The 16,144-nt window shown below is 42.5% G+C and overlaps 1 protein-coding gene across 1 annotated transcript in view; it reads left to right on the top strand.

The window, feature by feature from the left end:
• LOC143805881 (cytochrome P450 2G1-like) overlaps positions 1–16,144 on the top strand; it is a 135,630-nt gene that overhangs the window by 85,521 nt on the left and 33,965 nt on the right. Inside the window, exons 2-3 of the mRNA XM_077285621.1 lie at positions 2,987–3,149; positions 3,668–3,817. Of these exons, the coding sequence (XP_077141736.1) occupies positions 2,987–3,149; positions 3,668–3,817 (313 nt within the window). The remainder of the gene's footprint in view (positions 1–2,986; positions 3,150–3,667; positions 3,818–16,144) is intronic.

Raw genomic sequence — 16,144 nt, 5'->3', positions numbered from 1 at the left:
CCAAGAATTAAAACGCACCACAATACCCCTTTCATAAGATGTCCAGGGGTGACTCCTGAAAAAGTGTTGCATTGAATTCAAGGCCTGCCCTGCTACCAATTCATATGCACCCCCAATAAGCCTTTGAACCCACATACTGGATGAGCCCAGGAAAATCCACTTCACAATATGCATTTTGTGCTCCATACTCCTTTGTTTTATACATTGGCGGCAAGGCCAGCCCTGCTGCATAGTCAGTCATATTCACCCCATTAGGCATTGAAACCCACATACTGGATGGGCCAATGAAAATCCACTTCACAATATGCATTTTGTGCTCCATACTCCTTTGTTTTATACATTGGCAGGAAGGCCAGCCCTATTGCATAGTCAGTCATATGCACCCCATTAGGCCTTGGAATCCACATACTGGATGGGCCCATGAAAATCCACTTCACAATATGCATTTTGTGCTCCATACTCCTTTGTTTTATACATGGGCAGGAAGGCCAGCCCTGCTGCATAGTCATATGCACCCCATTAGGCCTTGGAATCCACATACTGGATGGGCCCATGAAAATCCACTTCACAATATGCATTTTGTGCTCCATACTCCTTTGTTTTATACATTGGCAGGAAGGCCAACCCTACTGCATAGTCAGTCATATGCACCCCATTAGGCCTTGGAACCCACTTACTGGATGTGCCCATGAAAATCCACTTCACAATATGCATTTTGTACTCCCGTACTCCTTGGTTTTACACATTGGCGCAAGGCCAGCCCTGCTGCATAGTCAGTCATATGCACCCCATTAGGGCTTGGAACCCACATACTGGATGGGCCCATGAAAATCCACTTCACAATATGCATTTTGTGCTCCATACTCTTTTGTTTTATACATTGGTGGCAAGGCCAGCCCTGCTGCATCGTCAGTCATATGCACCCCATTAGGCCTTGGAACCCACATACTGGATGTGCCCATGAAAATCCACTTCACAATATGCATTTTGTACTCCCGTACTCCTTGGTTTTACACATTGGCGCAAGGCCAGCCCTGCTGCATAGTCAGTCATATGCACCCCATTAGGGCTTGGAACCCACATACTGGATGGGCCCATGAAAATCCACTTCACAATATGCATTTTGTGCTCCATACTCCTTTGTTTTATACATTGGCAGGAAAGCGAGCCCTGCTGCATAGTCATATGCACCCTGTTAGGCCTTGGAACCCACATACTGGATGGGGCCAGGAAAATTCACTTGTATTTTTTAATGGTATGATGGTTCCCTCTTTGCATAATTATTTACAGGAGAATTCGGCAATTTTATTTGACATGTTTTTAACACTAAGGTTCAGATACGGCTTCAAAAAGGCAAATACTTATTGCAATTTTATTGCAAACTACAAAATTGAAGGAATAGTATGATTGAATAATGTGAGTGCGTACACTTTTGTGTTAACATGTGTTAACATACACAGGTTAATAAGTACATATAAGGATTAAATAAATATAGTGATTACGTATATATGAAGATTAACTTCATACAGTATAGTTAGATCATCACAAAGAGGCTTTTAAACATCATCCGTCTGGAATATCAGAGAAGCAACACCAAGGCAGAGAACCCCTGGGAGATTACCTACACTGCATGGGCGTCCCCAATTATGCAGGTATCAGCACACTGTTCATGTATAGGTACCCCAGTTTGGGCATCTGTCTTAGTCATGTTTCTTTGGTCTTTTATAGTGAATAACACTATGTAGTAACTCTAGTTTCACCCACACCTTCAAGTGTCCACTTTTCAAGGTTGGATGAAACTGAGATATCATGTAGTCATCAGACAAGGGGCCATAAACCCCCAGAAAATTAAAGCCATAAGGATTTAGATCAAACCACCACAGGCATAGTTTCAGTAAACCTTAATGTTTTACGACAAACAGAAAACATATAGAGGCTTAGAACTGTTTTTGAAGTGAATGAACAAACATTTATCAATAGCTTTCCATATAGTACAATGGGCCCACACATAGCTTTTCATATAGTATAAAGGGCCTCACATAGCCCTCAAAATATTATAATGAACCCTACATAGCCCTTCAAATATTATAAAAGCCCTAATATAGCCCTCTATGTAGTATAAAGGCCCTACATTGCCTTCCATATAACATAATGCACCCCACATTGCCTCACACATAGTATAATTCACCCTACAATGTCGTCCATATCAAATAAGGCACACTACATTGCTTTCCATATAATATAATACACCCCACATTGCCTTCTTCATAGTGTAATGCATCACACACATTGCCTTCCACATAGTATAATGGACCCCACATAACCATACGCATAGTATAATGCATCCCACATTGCCTTTCACATAGTATAATGCACCCCTCATGGCCTTTCACGTAGTGTAACAGGTGAATATTTCCTTCCATGTAATATAATAGGACAACATTGCATTTCAAGTAGTATAATGCACCCTAAACATCCCCAATCCATACCCCTACAATGTACTCAATGATTAAAAAAGAAAATAAATACTCTCCTCTTTTTGTTCCACCGCTGCTCTGGTCTCCTCAGCATGTGGTCTGAAATGCAGAAACATCTTGTTGCAGTGAGTGTGATAGTGACGTCATTGCGCCTTCTGAACTGAGACATTTGACGCTGAGAAAGAATGGTGGAGGAGAATGCAAACGTTTTCCTCTTCCTTCATTGCTTTTGATTGCTGATATACTGTAGTTGAAAGTGCGATGCTGGGTGAAGGGGTGGGATCCCAGAGCCGTTGCTGGCACCGAGCTCCCTCTGTTCACAGGACCCATAGTGGTCCTGTGGTCTCCTGCCATTAGCAGCACACCACTGGCTGTGATAAGCAACCCATTATCCTACTGGAGCAAGGACCTACATGGGGTTGACGATGAAAGACACCCTTATACTAGGGTTTACAGCATTATGTGCAGAATATAGTTTAATATTTTCCATTGTGTTTTTTGTTCTTCAGTTTAGAAAGAAATATGGCTCAATATATACTTTGTATTTTGGACATTACCCAGTGATTGTCCTGTGTGGATACAATACTGTCAAAGAAGCATTAATTGACCAAGCAGAAGAATTTGGTGGTCGTGGAAGGCTTCCTACTATTGATCAAGTTGTGAAAGGATATGGTAAGTGCCAGTATTCTATACATTTCCATATTTTTTATCAACTAGCAAACTATACTGTAGGTACCAGATGATATATGGAGATGTCCACAGCAATAGAAAGAGAAAATGGAACGCACTCACCGATCTGAAAATTTTAATCCTTTATTCAAACATGGACAAACTTAGCAGGAAGGGGTGTGGAGGATGACGGACGACGGCCGTTTCGCGCACACAAGCGCCTTTGAAAGGATTGGAATTTTCAGATCGGTGAGTGCGTTCCATTTTCTCTTTCTATTGCTGTGGACATTTGCCGTCTTGAACTTTTTTGGATACTGCACCACTATGTCTGCTACACAAGGTCCATTTCAACATTGCAGCATTGTTTGGCAATTGGATATGGCGGTCTGAAGTTACGCAGCTGTGCGGATGTGCTACTTCTATACATTTGATATATGGAGATGTTAATAGTTTATTGATATTCTATTTGCCCATGGGTCATAGTTTATGGATATTCTGTTTGCTCATGTGTCTTGTTTCAGGGCTCATTTTTAGTAATGGTAACAGATGGAAGGATCTGCGAAGATTTTCCCTTACAGTACTAAGAAATTTTGGTATGGGAAAGAAAAGTATTGAAGAAAGGATTCAAGAAGAGATTTCTTTTCTCATAGCTGAGATCAAATTACAAAAAGGTACCGTACATAGCCATTAACCAACATGGGTAAATAAGAAGAGAGTACAGAAATGATGTGCATTTTATAATATTAGTTACTGTATATATCAGCCATAGTATCTAAATAGGTGAACATATTTCTGTTTTCCTATTTATTGCTCCATTTTTTGCACATTGAATAATTCTAAAAAATAAATGAAAAAAATATCATTCAAGCAAACTGTCATTTTCTGATATCACATTCCTTTAATTAACTTTAATCATTTTTTTGGCTGTACTTTCATTTTTTCTTCCAAGAGTCATTTTTTTTTCATAAGGAGCTTGTTTTTTTGGAAAACAAATTATAGCTTTGCAATAGAATACAATATCTTGCTGGAAATGGAATAAAAGACATAAGCACAATTCCTCAATTGTTTTTACAGTGTTAATTATCAATTTTGATGACATGCCAGTGTGTTTATGAAGATACCAAACTAGTATTGTTTTTTATTTTTATTATTATTTTAGTGGAGAGAAAAAAATCTGTAATTTGTAAAATAACTATTGATATGTGTGAACATTTGTATTTTTCCTTCGAGACTGGTAACATCGATTCATGTTCTTTGCTGTTTTTTTGCATGGGGTACATGATGCATGATGTATTGATAAAGTTTAATTTCATTTTTGGGGTGAAGTACAACAATAAATAAAACAGAAATTCTGTGTTTCAGTTTTTTCTTTACAGCATTTACTGTACGCGTTTAGAAGCTTCATTTTTTATAGATCAGACTTCTGCAGATGCGGCGATTTCAATTTTTTATAATTTTAAAAATAAAATTATTTTTAGAATATATTTATTTTTAACGTCTTCATGACCTTAGACATATCCATACTTCCAGGTTAGTAAGTACTTACCGAACTTGGACTAATCCATTAGGGATGACGTATCCGAACGGTAAAAATCGGCATCCGTATCGAACGCCCAGTGTCTGCGCATGGACCCCAAACATGGACTTCTTCAGGAAGACCATGTTAGTGTTCGGGTTCGGCAGCCCCCAACAAAGTTTGTTGAAAGGCTGCAGTGCAGACAATCAACAAGCTTTGCTGGTGTGGGCACTTCCGGCTCAATCACAGCCATGACAAGTATTGGCATGGCTGTGATTGGCCGAGGCACACTGTAAAAAAAATACGTGCCATCCGCTCTATTTGTCTGCAGTAAAGCTAACAGACGCAGGCTTTGTATTGGCTAGTGATAAAAAACAGAGGGTTCCCCACACAGTTTTTTAAAATTAAGTAAATAATTAAAAAAATATCATGGGGTCCCCCCATTTTTGACAACCATCCAAGCTAAAGCAGAAAGCTGGGAGCTAATATTCTCAGACTGGGAAGGGTTCATGGATATTGGCCCTCCCCAGTCTAAAAATAGCAGCACGCAACTGTGCATCTTTTAAACATGCCAATTCTGGCGCTTTGCCTGGCTCTTCCCACTTTCCCTGGTGCAGTGGCAAGTGGGATAATATTTGTGGGATTGATGTCAGCTTTGTAATTTCAGCTGACATCAAGCCTACAGTTTAGTAATGGAGAGGCATCTATAAGACACCCCCATTACTAACCTTGTGAGTTTAACCCCTTCCCGACATGTGACGGAATAGTACGTCACATGTCGGGACCCCCGCTTTGATGTGCGCTCCGGCGGTGAGCGCACATCAAAGTCGCGACATGTCAGCTGTTTTTTACAGCTGACATGTGCGCGCAATAGCGGCGGGTGAAATTGCGATCACCCGCCGCTATTAACTAGTTAAATGCCGCTGTCAAACGCAGACAGCGGCATTTAACTACCGCATCCGGCCGTGCGGCCGGATATGAGCGCATCGCCGACCCCCGTCACATGATCGGGGGTCGGCGATGCTCCTCCATTGTAACCATAGAGGTCCTTGAGACCTCTATGGTTACTGATCGCCGGTGGCTGTGAGCGCCACCCTGTGGTCGGCGCTCACAGCACACCTGCAATTCTCCTACATAACAGCGATCTGATGATCGCTGTTATGTAGCAGAGCCGATCGGGCTGTGCCTGCTTCTAGCCTCCCATGGAGGCTATAGAAGCATGGCAAAAGTAAAAAAAAAAAGTTTTTAAAAATGTGAAAAAAATAAAAAAAATATAAAAGTTTAAATCACCCCCCTTTCGCCCCAATCAAAATAAATCAATAAAAAAAAAACCCAACCTACACATATTTGGTATCGCCGCGTTCAGAATCGCCCGATCTATCAATAAAAGAAAAGCATTAACCTGATCGCTAAATGGCGTAATGAGAAAAAAATTTGAAACGCCAGATTTACGTTTTTTTGGTCGCCACGACATTGCATTAAAATGCAATAACGGGCGATCAAAAGAACGTATCTACACCAAAATGCTATCATTAAAAACACCAGCTTGGCACGCAAAAAATAAGCCCTCACCTGACCCCAGATCACGAAAAATGGAGACGCTACGAGTATCGGAAAATGGCGCAATTTTGTTTTGTTTTGTTTTTTGCAAAGTTTGGAATTTTTTTTCACCACTTAGGTGAAAAATAACCTAGTCATGTTAGGTGTCTATGAACTCGTAGTGACCTGGAGAATCATAATGGCAGGTCAGTTTTAGCATTTAGTGAACCTAGCAAAATAGGCAAGCAAAAAACAAGTGTGGGATTGCACTTTTTTTGCAATTTCACTGCACTTGGAATTTTTTTCCCGTTTTCTAGTACACGACATGCTAAAACCAATGATGACGTTCAAAAGTACAACTCGTCCTGCAAAAAATAAGCCCTCACATGGCCAAATTGACGGAAAAATAAAAAAGTTATGGCTCTGGGAAGGAGGGGAGCGAAAAACGAAAACGGAAAAACGGAAAAAGCTCCGGGGGTGAAGGGGTTAAGTTAAAAGAACTCACACAGAGTAAAAAGTACTTTATTAGAAAGAAAAACTCCTCACCCTCTTTCACCTATTTATCACTGTAAAATGAAAAATGATAAAACACCGTATTCCTCACCGGTTTGACGATAATCCATATGTCTCAAGACATGATCCTACTCTGCTACATCTGATTGCATTGCTAAGCAGTGGCATGATGCAATCACTCAGCCATGAATCCAGAAGACTCTGAGCTGAGCCTAAGAACTCAGCTTTATTGCCGAGTGGTGATGTCACTAAGGTGAGCAGAGTTCATAGCTGATGAACTACGCTTACCTCGCTGACTCAGCACTTGTGAGAAAGTTCTCAAGCAGGGAGCACTGACATCAGCGCAGTCACCAGAGTTCATTGACTATGAACTCTCCTCACCTTATTGACATCACCGCACAGCTCTGAAGCTGAGCTCTCAGGCTCAGCTCAGCATCTCCTGGATTCACGGATGAGTGGTTGCATGATTCTGCCACTCAGCCATGCAATATAGATCGGAGTAAACCATAAACCACCTAAGATTTGTAAATGGAAACAAATCTAAATTTTATTAATGCCTAGAAACAAACATACATAAAAAATTACAAATACAGTATGTATCCAGGTAAAAATGGAGACATATGGAGGAGGCATAGAGGTAAGCGAGGGAGAGACAGCCAGCAATGTAAAAGTAATAAGACCAGTAAGATGGATACAGGAAAGAGCTCATAACACCAGCCCAGCAATAAGAGAAATACAGATAAAGTACAATTTGCACGTCAGATAGAGAACTGGTCATGAACAACTCATATCCGCTTACCCATGATGAGTCACAGCAGCTGTCGGCCGCCCCACGACCCCTGACGTGCATTTCGCGTTAAGCTTTTTTGAAGCTTCCAATGTTGTAAAATTTTGTTCAGTACCTTTATGTTCAACGTGCTCACTACACATCTATATAAATTCCTTGAGGTGTTTAGTTTTCAAAATGTGGTCACTTTTTGGGGGTTTCCACTGTTTAGGCAAATCATAGGCTCTCCAAACGCAGCAGGACACCCACAGACCATTCCATCAAAGTCTGAGTTTCAAAATGTCACTCCTTCCATTCTGATCCTGTTGTGCGCCCACATGATAGTTTTCCCCCACATATGGGGTATCTGTGTACTCCAGAGAAATTGACAGTTATTTTTTTTCCCATTTTCTCTTGTTACAGTTGTTAAAATAAAAAAAATGGGGCTAAAAGAACATTTTTGTGGAAAAATGTGATTTTATTTATTTTCACAACACTACATTATAAACTTCTGTGAAGCACTTGGGAGTTCAAGCTGTTCGCCACACATCTAAATACATTCCTTGAGGTGTCTAGCTTCCAAAATGTGGCCACTTGTGGGGGCTTCCACTGTTTAGGTACATCAGAGGCTCTCCAATCGCGACATTCATCTGCTAATGATTCCAGTAAATTTTGCGTACAAATAGTCAAATAGCGCTCCTTCTATTCCGACCCCTGCCGAGCGCACAAACAGTAGTTTTCTGCTACATATTGTGGATAACCTGCACCAAGTATGGACCACGCCAGTGGAAAGAACAGCAGAGAAACATCCATGATATACATGTATTTTATTCAATGGCAAGAGTAGAGGTACAATATAAAAACAATATTAAAAAATTCCAATGTTATGTATATATATATGTATACTTCTTTTATATATACATTTTTTTCCACGGGCACATATCAAAAGAAAGACGTTTTATATATGCATATTTTATGTGTAATATAATATATCATTGCATAGGGCTGGTTTATATATATATATACTGGATATCCCTATAATAATAATAATAAATAAAGTAGGGATCACATGCAACATACAAATTTAAGAAAATTGAATAAAAAGTGAAATATATAAAAATTTTTAATTAAAAATATATATGCAACCATGCACGTATAGCATGTAAAGAGAAAAAGTGCAAATAGTGCCAACTAGTGCAAATATAATGTGCAAAGACAAAAGATTCCACAAAGAAAGTGCTAATTGTGCATATGATCCAATACTACTTACTTATAAAGCTAGGGAAATTATCTCCAGAACCGCCACAATTTGATAATGTGCTCCCCGACACGTGTTTCGGACCCAACAAGTTCCTTCGTCAGGGGGTGTACTATGGTATGACCGATGTGTTTATATATACTAAGGCTAATTACCAATGTCAGCGTTCATAGAATGTACGGCACAGGCGCCGCTCAGGTAACCCGGAAGTCCAGGAACCGGCACCACGTGACCGGACGCACATGTTAGTTCATGGCGTTACCAAGGACACTGTGACGCCGTGTTCCCGACATCAGAGCGCTGGGCACGCCTGCGCACTTCCAGAAACCCGACATGGGTAAGTGAAGCAAGGTATGAAGTCCGCCATATGCCTGAGGCCATAACTATGGCAACAGGACGCTGGACCTCAGAGGAGAAGGCATAAGGTGCGATACTTAGATAGAATAAAAATAATGAAATATATAGACTCCACTATGCGCAATCATAAGCGTCAGGTACCAAGGGCACAGTGCCCTGCCTTGCAACCGACAGGACAGTTTCACAACACTACATTATAAACTTCTGTGAAGCACTTGGGAGTTCAAGCTGTTCGCCACACATCTAAATACATTCCTTGAGGTGTCTAGCTTCCAAAATGTGGCCACTTGTGGGGGCTTCCACTGTTTAGGTACATCAGAGGCTCTCCAATCGCGACATTCATCTGCTAATGATTCCAGTAAATTTTGCGTACAAATAGTCAAATAGCGCTCCTTCTATTCCGACCCCTGCCGAGCGCACAAACAGTAGTTTTCTGCTACATATTGTGTATCGGCGTAAAAAGGAGAAATCGCACAGCAAATTTTTTGGTGCATTTTCTCCTAATACCTTTGTGACTATGCAAAATTTGAGGCTAAAAGAACATTTTTGTGGGAAAAATGTGATTCTTTTATTTTTACATCTCTATGCTATACACTTTTGTGAAGCACTTGGTTGTTCAAGATGCCCACCACACAGCTAGATACATTCCTTGAAGGGCCTAGTTTTTCATTTTTGGTGAGTTTCCACAGTTTAGGCACATCAAGGGTCCTCCAACATGACATGGCATCCACTAATTATTCCAGCCTCTTTTGCATGCAAAAAGACAAATGGTGCTCTTTCCCTTCGGAGCCCTGCAATGCTCCCAAACAGTAGTTATTCCCCATCGTCATGCTCAGGAAAAATTGCACAACAAATTTTGTTGTCTGTTTTATCCTATTACACTTGTGAAAGTAAAAAACAATGGGTCTAAAAAACATTTTTGTGGAAAAAAATAGATTTTTTTTATTTTAATGGCTCAACGTTATAAATTTCCGTGAAGCACCGGGTCCAAGGTGCATACCAGATGCTTACCACACATCTAGAAAAGTTACTTGAAAGGTGTATTTACGGCGCCCCAGGGTCCTGGTCATCGTAGTGGTATTGCTTTCCTCTCGTGGAGAGTGATGCTACGTTTGGAGGCAAAGAAGGATAACTGCATCCAGGTATCACAAACATGCAACACATTTCACACTCCAGACCACCAGTGGGAGCTTTTGCTCCTATTTATTAGGTCACTCCATATATATATATATATATATATATATATATATATATATAACTGGTAGTCTGTATAGAAAGTTAGTTAGTTCCAGACAGGAGTTCGGGCAGAATGTTCCAGACCTGAGTCTGAGGTGGACAGAGGGTCCAAGGAGCTGTGCATGCCCTCAGAGCTGCAGCTCCCAGAAAGAGACATTCAGAAGGCAGAACTGTATTGCAGCGAGCGTGAAGGAAGTCGTAGCAAAGGAGAGAATACCAGAAGGGGACCAGCCCTACACAGGCTACCTCCTTCTGAGGCGCAGAATCCCGGTGGCCAGAACATCGAGGGAGTAAGGACCTTTATGCTTTGCTCCAAAGATCGGGAGGACAGCTAATTGCAAGTTACCTGTCCGCCCTACACCCAGGAGGCACGGTGGCAACCCTCAGAGGCCGGGATGTGCTAGAGTCCCTATAAGCAGCCTCAAGTCACCAGTCATATGGGTTTGTCCTATCCGACTATGGGGGACAGAGAGAGAGACACCACATCTGTGAGACCCTTATGTGAAGCCATAGGCAGTAAGGGACTACAACACTGCAGCACAAGGGAAGGCTACTGATTTCCACCTGGACAAGGGAACTCTGGACTTGCCTCCAAAGCAGCTGGACTCTGCCTGCCCTGTGATCTGGTGCCCTGGACTGTGGATGCTGAAGTCTTCAGTAAAGGTAAAGAGACTGCAACCTTGTGTCCTCGTTCTTCTCTGCGCCTATCACCATTGTTGTGATTCGGTTATTTGGCTCCCCCAGTGGTCGCTTGTGGTACTGGTGTCTTTGAGCTTTTCACCTGTTTCTATCAGGATGTGGGAGTTTCCTATTTAGCCTTGTTCCTCAGTCATTCCAATGCCGGCCATCAATGTAACCAGAGTCTTTCTGTTGCATGTACCTGCTCCCAGTCTGCTGACCAGCTAAGTTGGACATTTCTGTCCTTTGTCTATTTTTGTATCTTTTGTCCAGTTTGCACTTATGTGATTCTCTGCAGCTGGAAGCTCTTGTGGGCTGAAATTGCCACTCCGGTGCCATGAGTTGGCACATGAGTTTAAGGTAATTTCAGGATGGTATTTGATAGGGTTTTGTAGCTGACTGCGAAGTCCACTATTGTATCCTTCTGCTATCTAGTTAGTGGGCCTCGCTGTGCTAAATCTGCTTTCATACTACGTTTGTCTTTTCATCTTAACTCACCGTTATTATATGTGGGGGGCTACTATCTCCTGTGGGGGATTTTCCTCTGGAGGCAAGCCAGGACTGTGTTTCATCTACTAGGGGTAGTTAGCTCTCCGGCTGGTACGAGACGTCTAGCGAAAACGTAGGTACGTTCCCTGGCTACTATTAGTTGTGTGTATAGGTTTAGCATCGCGGTCAGCTCTAGTTTCCATCACCCGAGAGCTTGTCCGTTTTTTCTATGCTTCTGATGTTCCCCTGCCATTGGGAACCATAACAGTATGGCCGGCCCACATGTTTAATCTATGGGCTGAAGCAGGAGAGAAAAGGAACTGTGTGAATTTTTTTTTTTTTTTCTTCCCTCTGAAGTTGCACTCCAGCTCTAATTGCAGTCTGCTGCTTTCCTCTCCTCTTAACCCCTGAATGGCTCAGATTTTATCTGTTGAAATATGGATCTCCAGAGTCTGGCTACAAATTTGAATAATCTTGCTGCTAAAGTTCAGAATATACAAGATTTTGTTATACATGCTCCTCGGTCTGAACCTAAAATTCCTATACCAGAGTTTTTCTCCGGAGATCGATCTTGTTTTCTGAATTTTAAATACAATTGTAAATTGTTTCTTTCTCTGAGATCTCACTCTGCTGGAGATCCTGCACAGCAGGTTAAAATTGTGATTTCATTATTGCGGGGTGACCCTCAAAATTGGGCATTTTCATTGGCACCAGGGGATCCTGCGTTGCTCAATGTGGATGCGTTTTTTCTGGCCTTAGGGTTACTTTATGAGGAACCTAATTTAGAGATTCAGGCTGAAAAGGCCTTGATAGCCCTCTCTCAGGGGCAAGATGAAGCCGAAATATATTGCCAGAAATTTCGAAAATGGTCTGTGCTTACTCAGTGGAATGAGTGCGCTCTGGCGGCAAATTTCAGAGAAGGGCTCTCTGATGCCGTGAAAGACGTCATGGTGGGGTTTCCTACGCCTACGGGTCTGAATGAGTCCATGACAATGGCTATTCAGATTGATCGGCGTTTACGGGAACGCAAACCTGTGCACCATTTGGCGGTGTCTTCTGAGAAAGCACCAGAGAGTATGCAATGTGACAGTTTTCTGTCCAGAAGCGAACGACAGAATTATAGACGCAAAAATGGGTTGTGCTTCTATTGTGGGAATTCAACTCATGTTATATCAGCATGCTCAAAACGAACAAACAAAGTTGCTAAATCCTCTGCTATTGGCACTTTGCAGTCTAAGTTTATTTTGTCTGTGACTTTAATTTGTTCGTTATCTTCTATTGTCACGGATGCTTATGTGGATTCTGGTGCCGCTTTGAGTCTTATGGATTGGTCCTTTGCCAGGCGCTGTGGGTTTGATCTAGAGCCTCTGGAAGTCCCTATACCTTTAAAGGGTATTGATTCTACACCATTGGCTAGTAATAAACCACAATACTGGACACAAGTGACTATGCGTATGACTCCAGACCATCAGGAGGTGATTCGCTTCCTTGTGTTGTTTAATCTACATGATGTATTAGTGCTGGGATTGCCATGGTTGCAAACCCATAACCCAGTCCTTGACTGGAAAACAATGTCTGTACTAAGCTGGGGATGTCAGGGAAATCATGGGGGCGCACCTTTGGTTTCCATTGCTTCATCTATTCCCTCTGAGATCCCGGCTTTTTTGTCTGATTATTGTGACGTTTTTGAGGAGTCTACACTTAATTCTCTTCCCCCTCACAGAGATTGTGATTGCGCCATAGATCTGATTCCTGGCAGTAAATTTCCTAAGGGTCGTTTATTCAATCTGTCTGTACCTGAACATGCTGCTATGCTAGAGTATATTAGGGAGTCCTTGGAAAAAGGACATATTCGTCCTTCTTCGTCTCCTTTAGGAGCAGGGTTCTTTTTTGTAGCCAAAAGAGATTGTTCTTTGAGACCTTGTATTGATTATAGACTCTTAAATAAGATCACAGTCAAATATCAGTATCCTTTGCCATTGCTGACAGATTTATTTGCTCGCATTAAGGGAGCTAAGTGGTTCTCTAAGATTGATCTTCGTGGTGCGTATAATTTGGTGCGAATTAGGCAGGGGGATGAGTGGAAAACCACATTTAATACGCCCGAGGGCCATTTTGAGTATTTGGTAATGCCTTTTGGTTTGTCAAATGCCCCTTCGGTCTTTCAGTCCTTTATGCACAATATTTTCCGTGAATATCTGGATAAATTCATGGTTGTGTATCTGGATGACGTTTTGATTTTTTCGGATGACTGGGAGTCTCATGTTCAACAGGTTAGGAAGGTTTTTCAGGTTTTGCGGACCAATTCTCTGTTTGTAAAGGGTTCAAAGTGCGTATTTGGAGTTCAGAAGATTTCTTTTCTGGGGTACATTTTTTCCCCTTCTTCTATTGAGATGGATCCTGTTAAGGTTCGGGCAATTTGTGACTGGACGCAGCCGACTTCTCTTAAGAGCCTTCAGAAATTTTTGGGCTTTGCTAATTTTTATCGTCGATTCATAACTGGTTTTTCTAGCGTGGTCAAGCCTTTGACTGATTTGACTAAAAAAGGTGCTGATGTTGCCGATTGGTCTCCTGCTGCTCTGGCGGCCTTTCGAGAGCTTAAGCGCCGCTTTTCTTCTGCCCCTGTGTTGCGCCAGCCTGATGTTTCACTTCCTTTTCAGGTGGAAGTTGATGCTTCCGAGATTGGAGCGGGGGCGATTTTGTCACAGAAAAGTTCAGATGGTTCAGTGATGAGACCTTGTGCGTTCTTTTCTCGAAAATTTTCGCCCGCCGAGCGAAACTATGATGTTGGTAATCGGGAGCTTTTGGCGATGAAATGGGCATTCGAGGAGTGGCGTCATTGGCTTGAGGGTGCTAGACATCAGGTGGTGGTCTTGACTGATCACAAGAATTTGATTTATCTTGAGTCAGCCAGACGTCTGAATCCTAGACAGGCGCGCTGGTCGTTGTTTTTCTCTCGGTTTAATTTTGTGGTCTCGTATCTGCCAGGTTCTAAAAATGTGAAGGCAGATGCCCTTTCTAGGAGTTTTGAACCTGATTTCCCTGGTGATTCTAAACCTACGGGTATCCTTAAGGATGGGGTGATATTGTCTGCTGTCTCCCCTGACCTGCGACGTGCTTTACAAGAGTTTCAGGCGGATCGGCCTGATCGTTGTCCGCCTGGTAGATTGTTTGTGCCGGATGAGTGGACCAGTAGAGTCATCTTGGAGGTTCATTCTTCTGCGTTGGCAGGTCATCCGAGAATTTTTGGTACCAGGGATTTGGTGGCTAGGTCCTTCTGGTGGCCTTCCCTGTCTCGGGACGTGCGTACTTTTGTGCAGTCTTGTGATGTTTGTGCTCGGGCCAAGCCTTGTTGTTCTCGGGCTAGTGGATTGTTGTTGTCCTTGCCTATTCCTAAGAGGCCTTGGACACACATCTCTATGGATTTTATTTCTGATCTCCCTGTTTCTCAGAAAATGTCTGTCATCTGGGTGGTGTGTGACCATTTTTCTAAGATGGTTCATTTTGTACCTTTGCCCAAGTTGCCTTCCTCATCTGAGTTGGTGCCTCTGTTTTTTCAGAATGTGGTTCGGTTGCATGGTATCCCGGAGAATATAGTTTCTGACAGGGGATCTCAGTTTGTGTCCAGATTTTGGCGGGCGTTTTGTGCCAGGATGGGCATTGATTTGTCTTTTTCGTCTGCATTTCATCCTCAGACGAATGGCCAGACGGAGCGTACTAATCAGACCTTGGAGACTTATTTGAGGTGTTTTGTGTCTGCTGATCAGGATGACTGGGTGACCTTTTTGCCGTTGGCAGAGTTTGCCCTTAATAATCGGGCCAGTTCTGCCACTTTGGTTTCCCCTTTCTTTTGCAATTCAGGGTTCCATCCTTGTTTTTCATCTGGTCAGGTGGAATCTTCGGATTGTCCTGGAATGGATACTATGGTGGACAGGTTGTATCATATTTGGGGGCAGGTGGTGGACAATTTAAAGTTGTCCCAGGAGAGGACTCAGCATTTTGCTAATCGCCATCGTCGTGTTGGTCCTCGTCTTCGTGTTGGGGACTTGGTGTGGTTGTCTTCCCGTTTTGTCCCTATGAGGGTCTCTTCTCCTAAGTTTAAGCCTCGGTTCATCGGTCCTTATAGGATTTTAGAAATTCTTAACCCTGTGTCTTTTCGTTTGGACCTCCCAGCATCCTTTGCTATCCATAATGTTTTCCATCGGTCGTTATTGCGGAGGTATGAGGTGCCAGTTGTGCCTTCTGTTGAGCCTCCTGCTCCTGTGCTGGTTGAGGGTGAATTGGAGTACGTGGTGGAGAAAATCTTGGACTCCCGTGTTTCCAGACGGAGACTTCAGTATCTGGTTAAGTGGAAGGGCTACGGTCAGGAGGATAATTCTTGGGTTTCAGCTTCAGATGTTCATGCCTCTGATTTGGTCCGTGCCTTTCATAGGGCTCATCCAGATCGCCCTGGTGGTTCTTGTGAGAGTTCGGTGCCCCCTCCTTAAGGGGGGGGTACTGTTGTGATTCGGTTATTTGGCTCCCCCAGTGGTCGCTTGTGGTACTGGTGTCTTTGAGCTTTTCACCTGTTTCTATCAGGATGTGGGAGTTTCCTATTTAGCCTTGTTCCTCAGTCATTCCAATGCCGGCCATCAATGTAACCAGAG

The sequence above is a fragment of the Ranitomeya variabilis genome, chromosome 2 (genome assembly GCF_051348905.1).
Source record: "Ranitomeya variabilis isolate aRanVar5 chromosome 2, aRanVar5.hap1, whole genome shotgun sequence".
Taxonomy (NCBI): domain Eukaryota; kingdom Metazoa; phylum Chordata; class Amphibia; order Anura; family Dendrobatidae; genus Ranitomeya; species Ranitomeya variabilis.
This window is presented reverse-complemented; position numbering and strand designations above follow the sequence as displayed.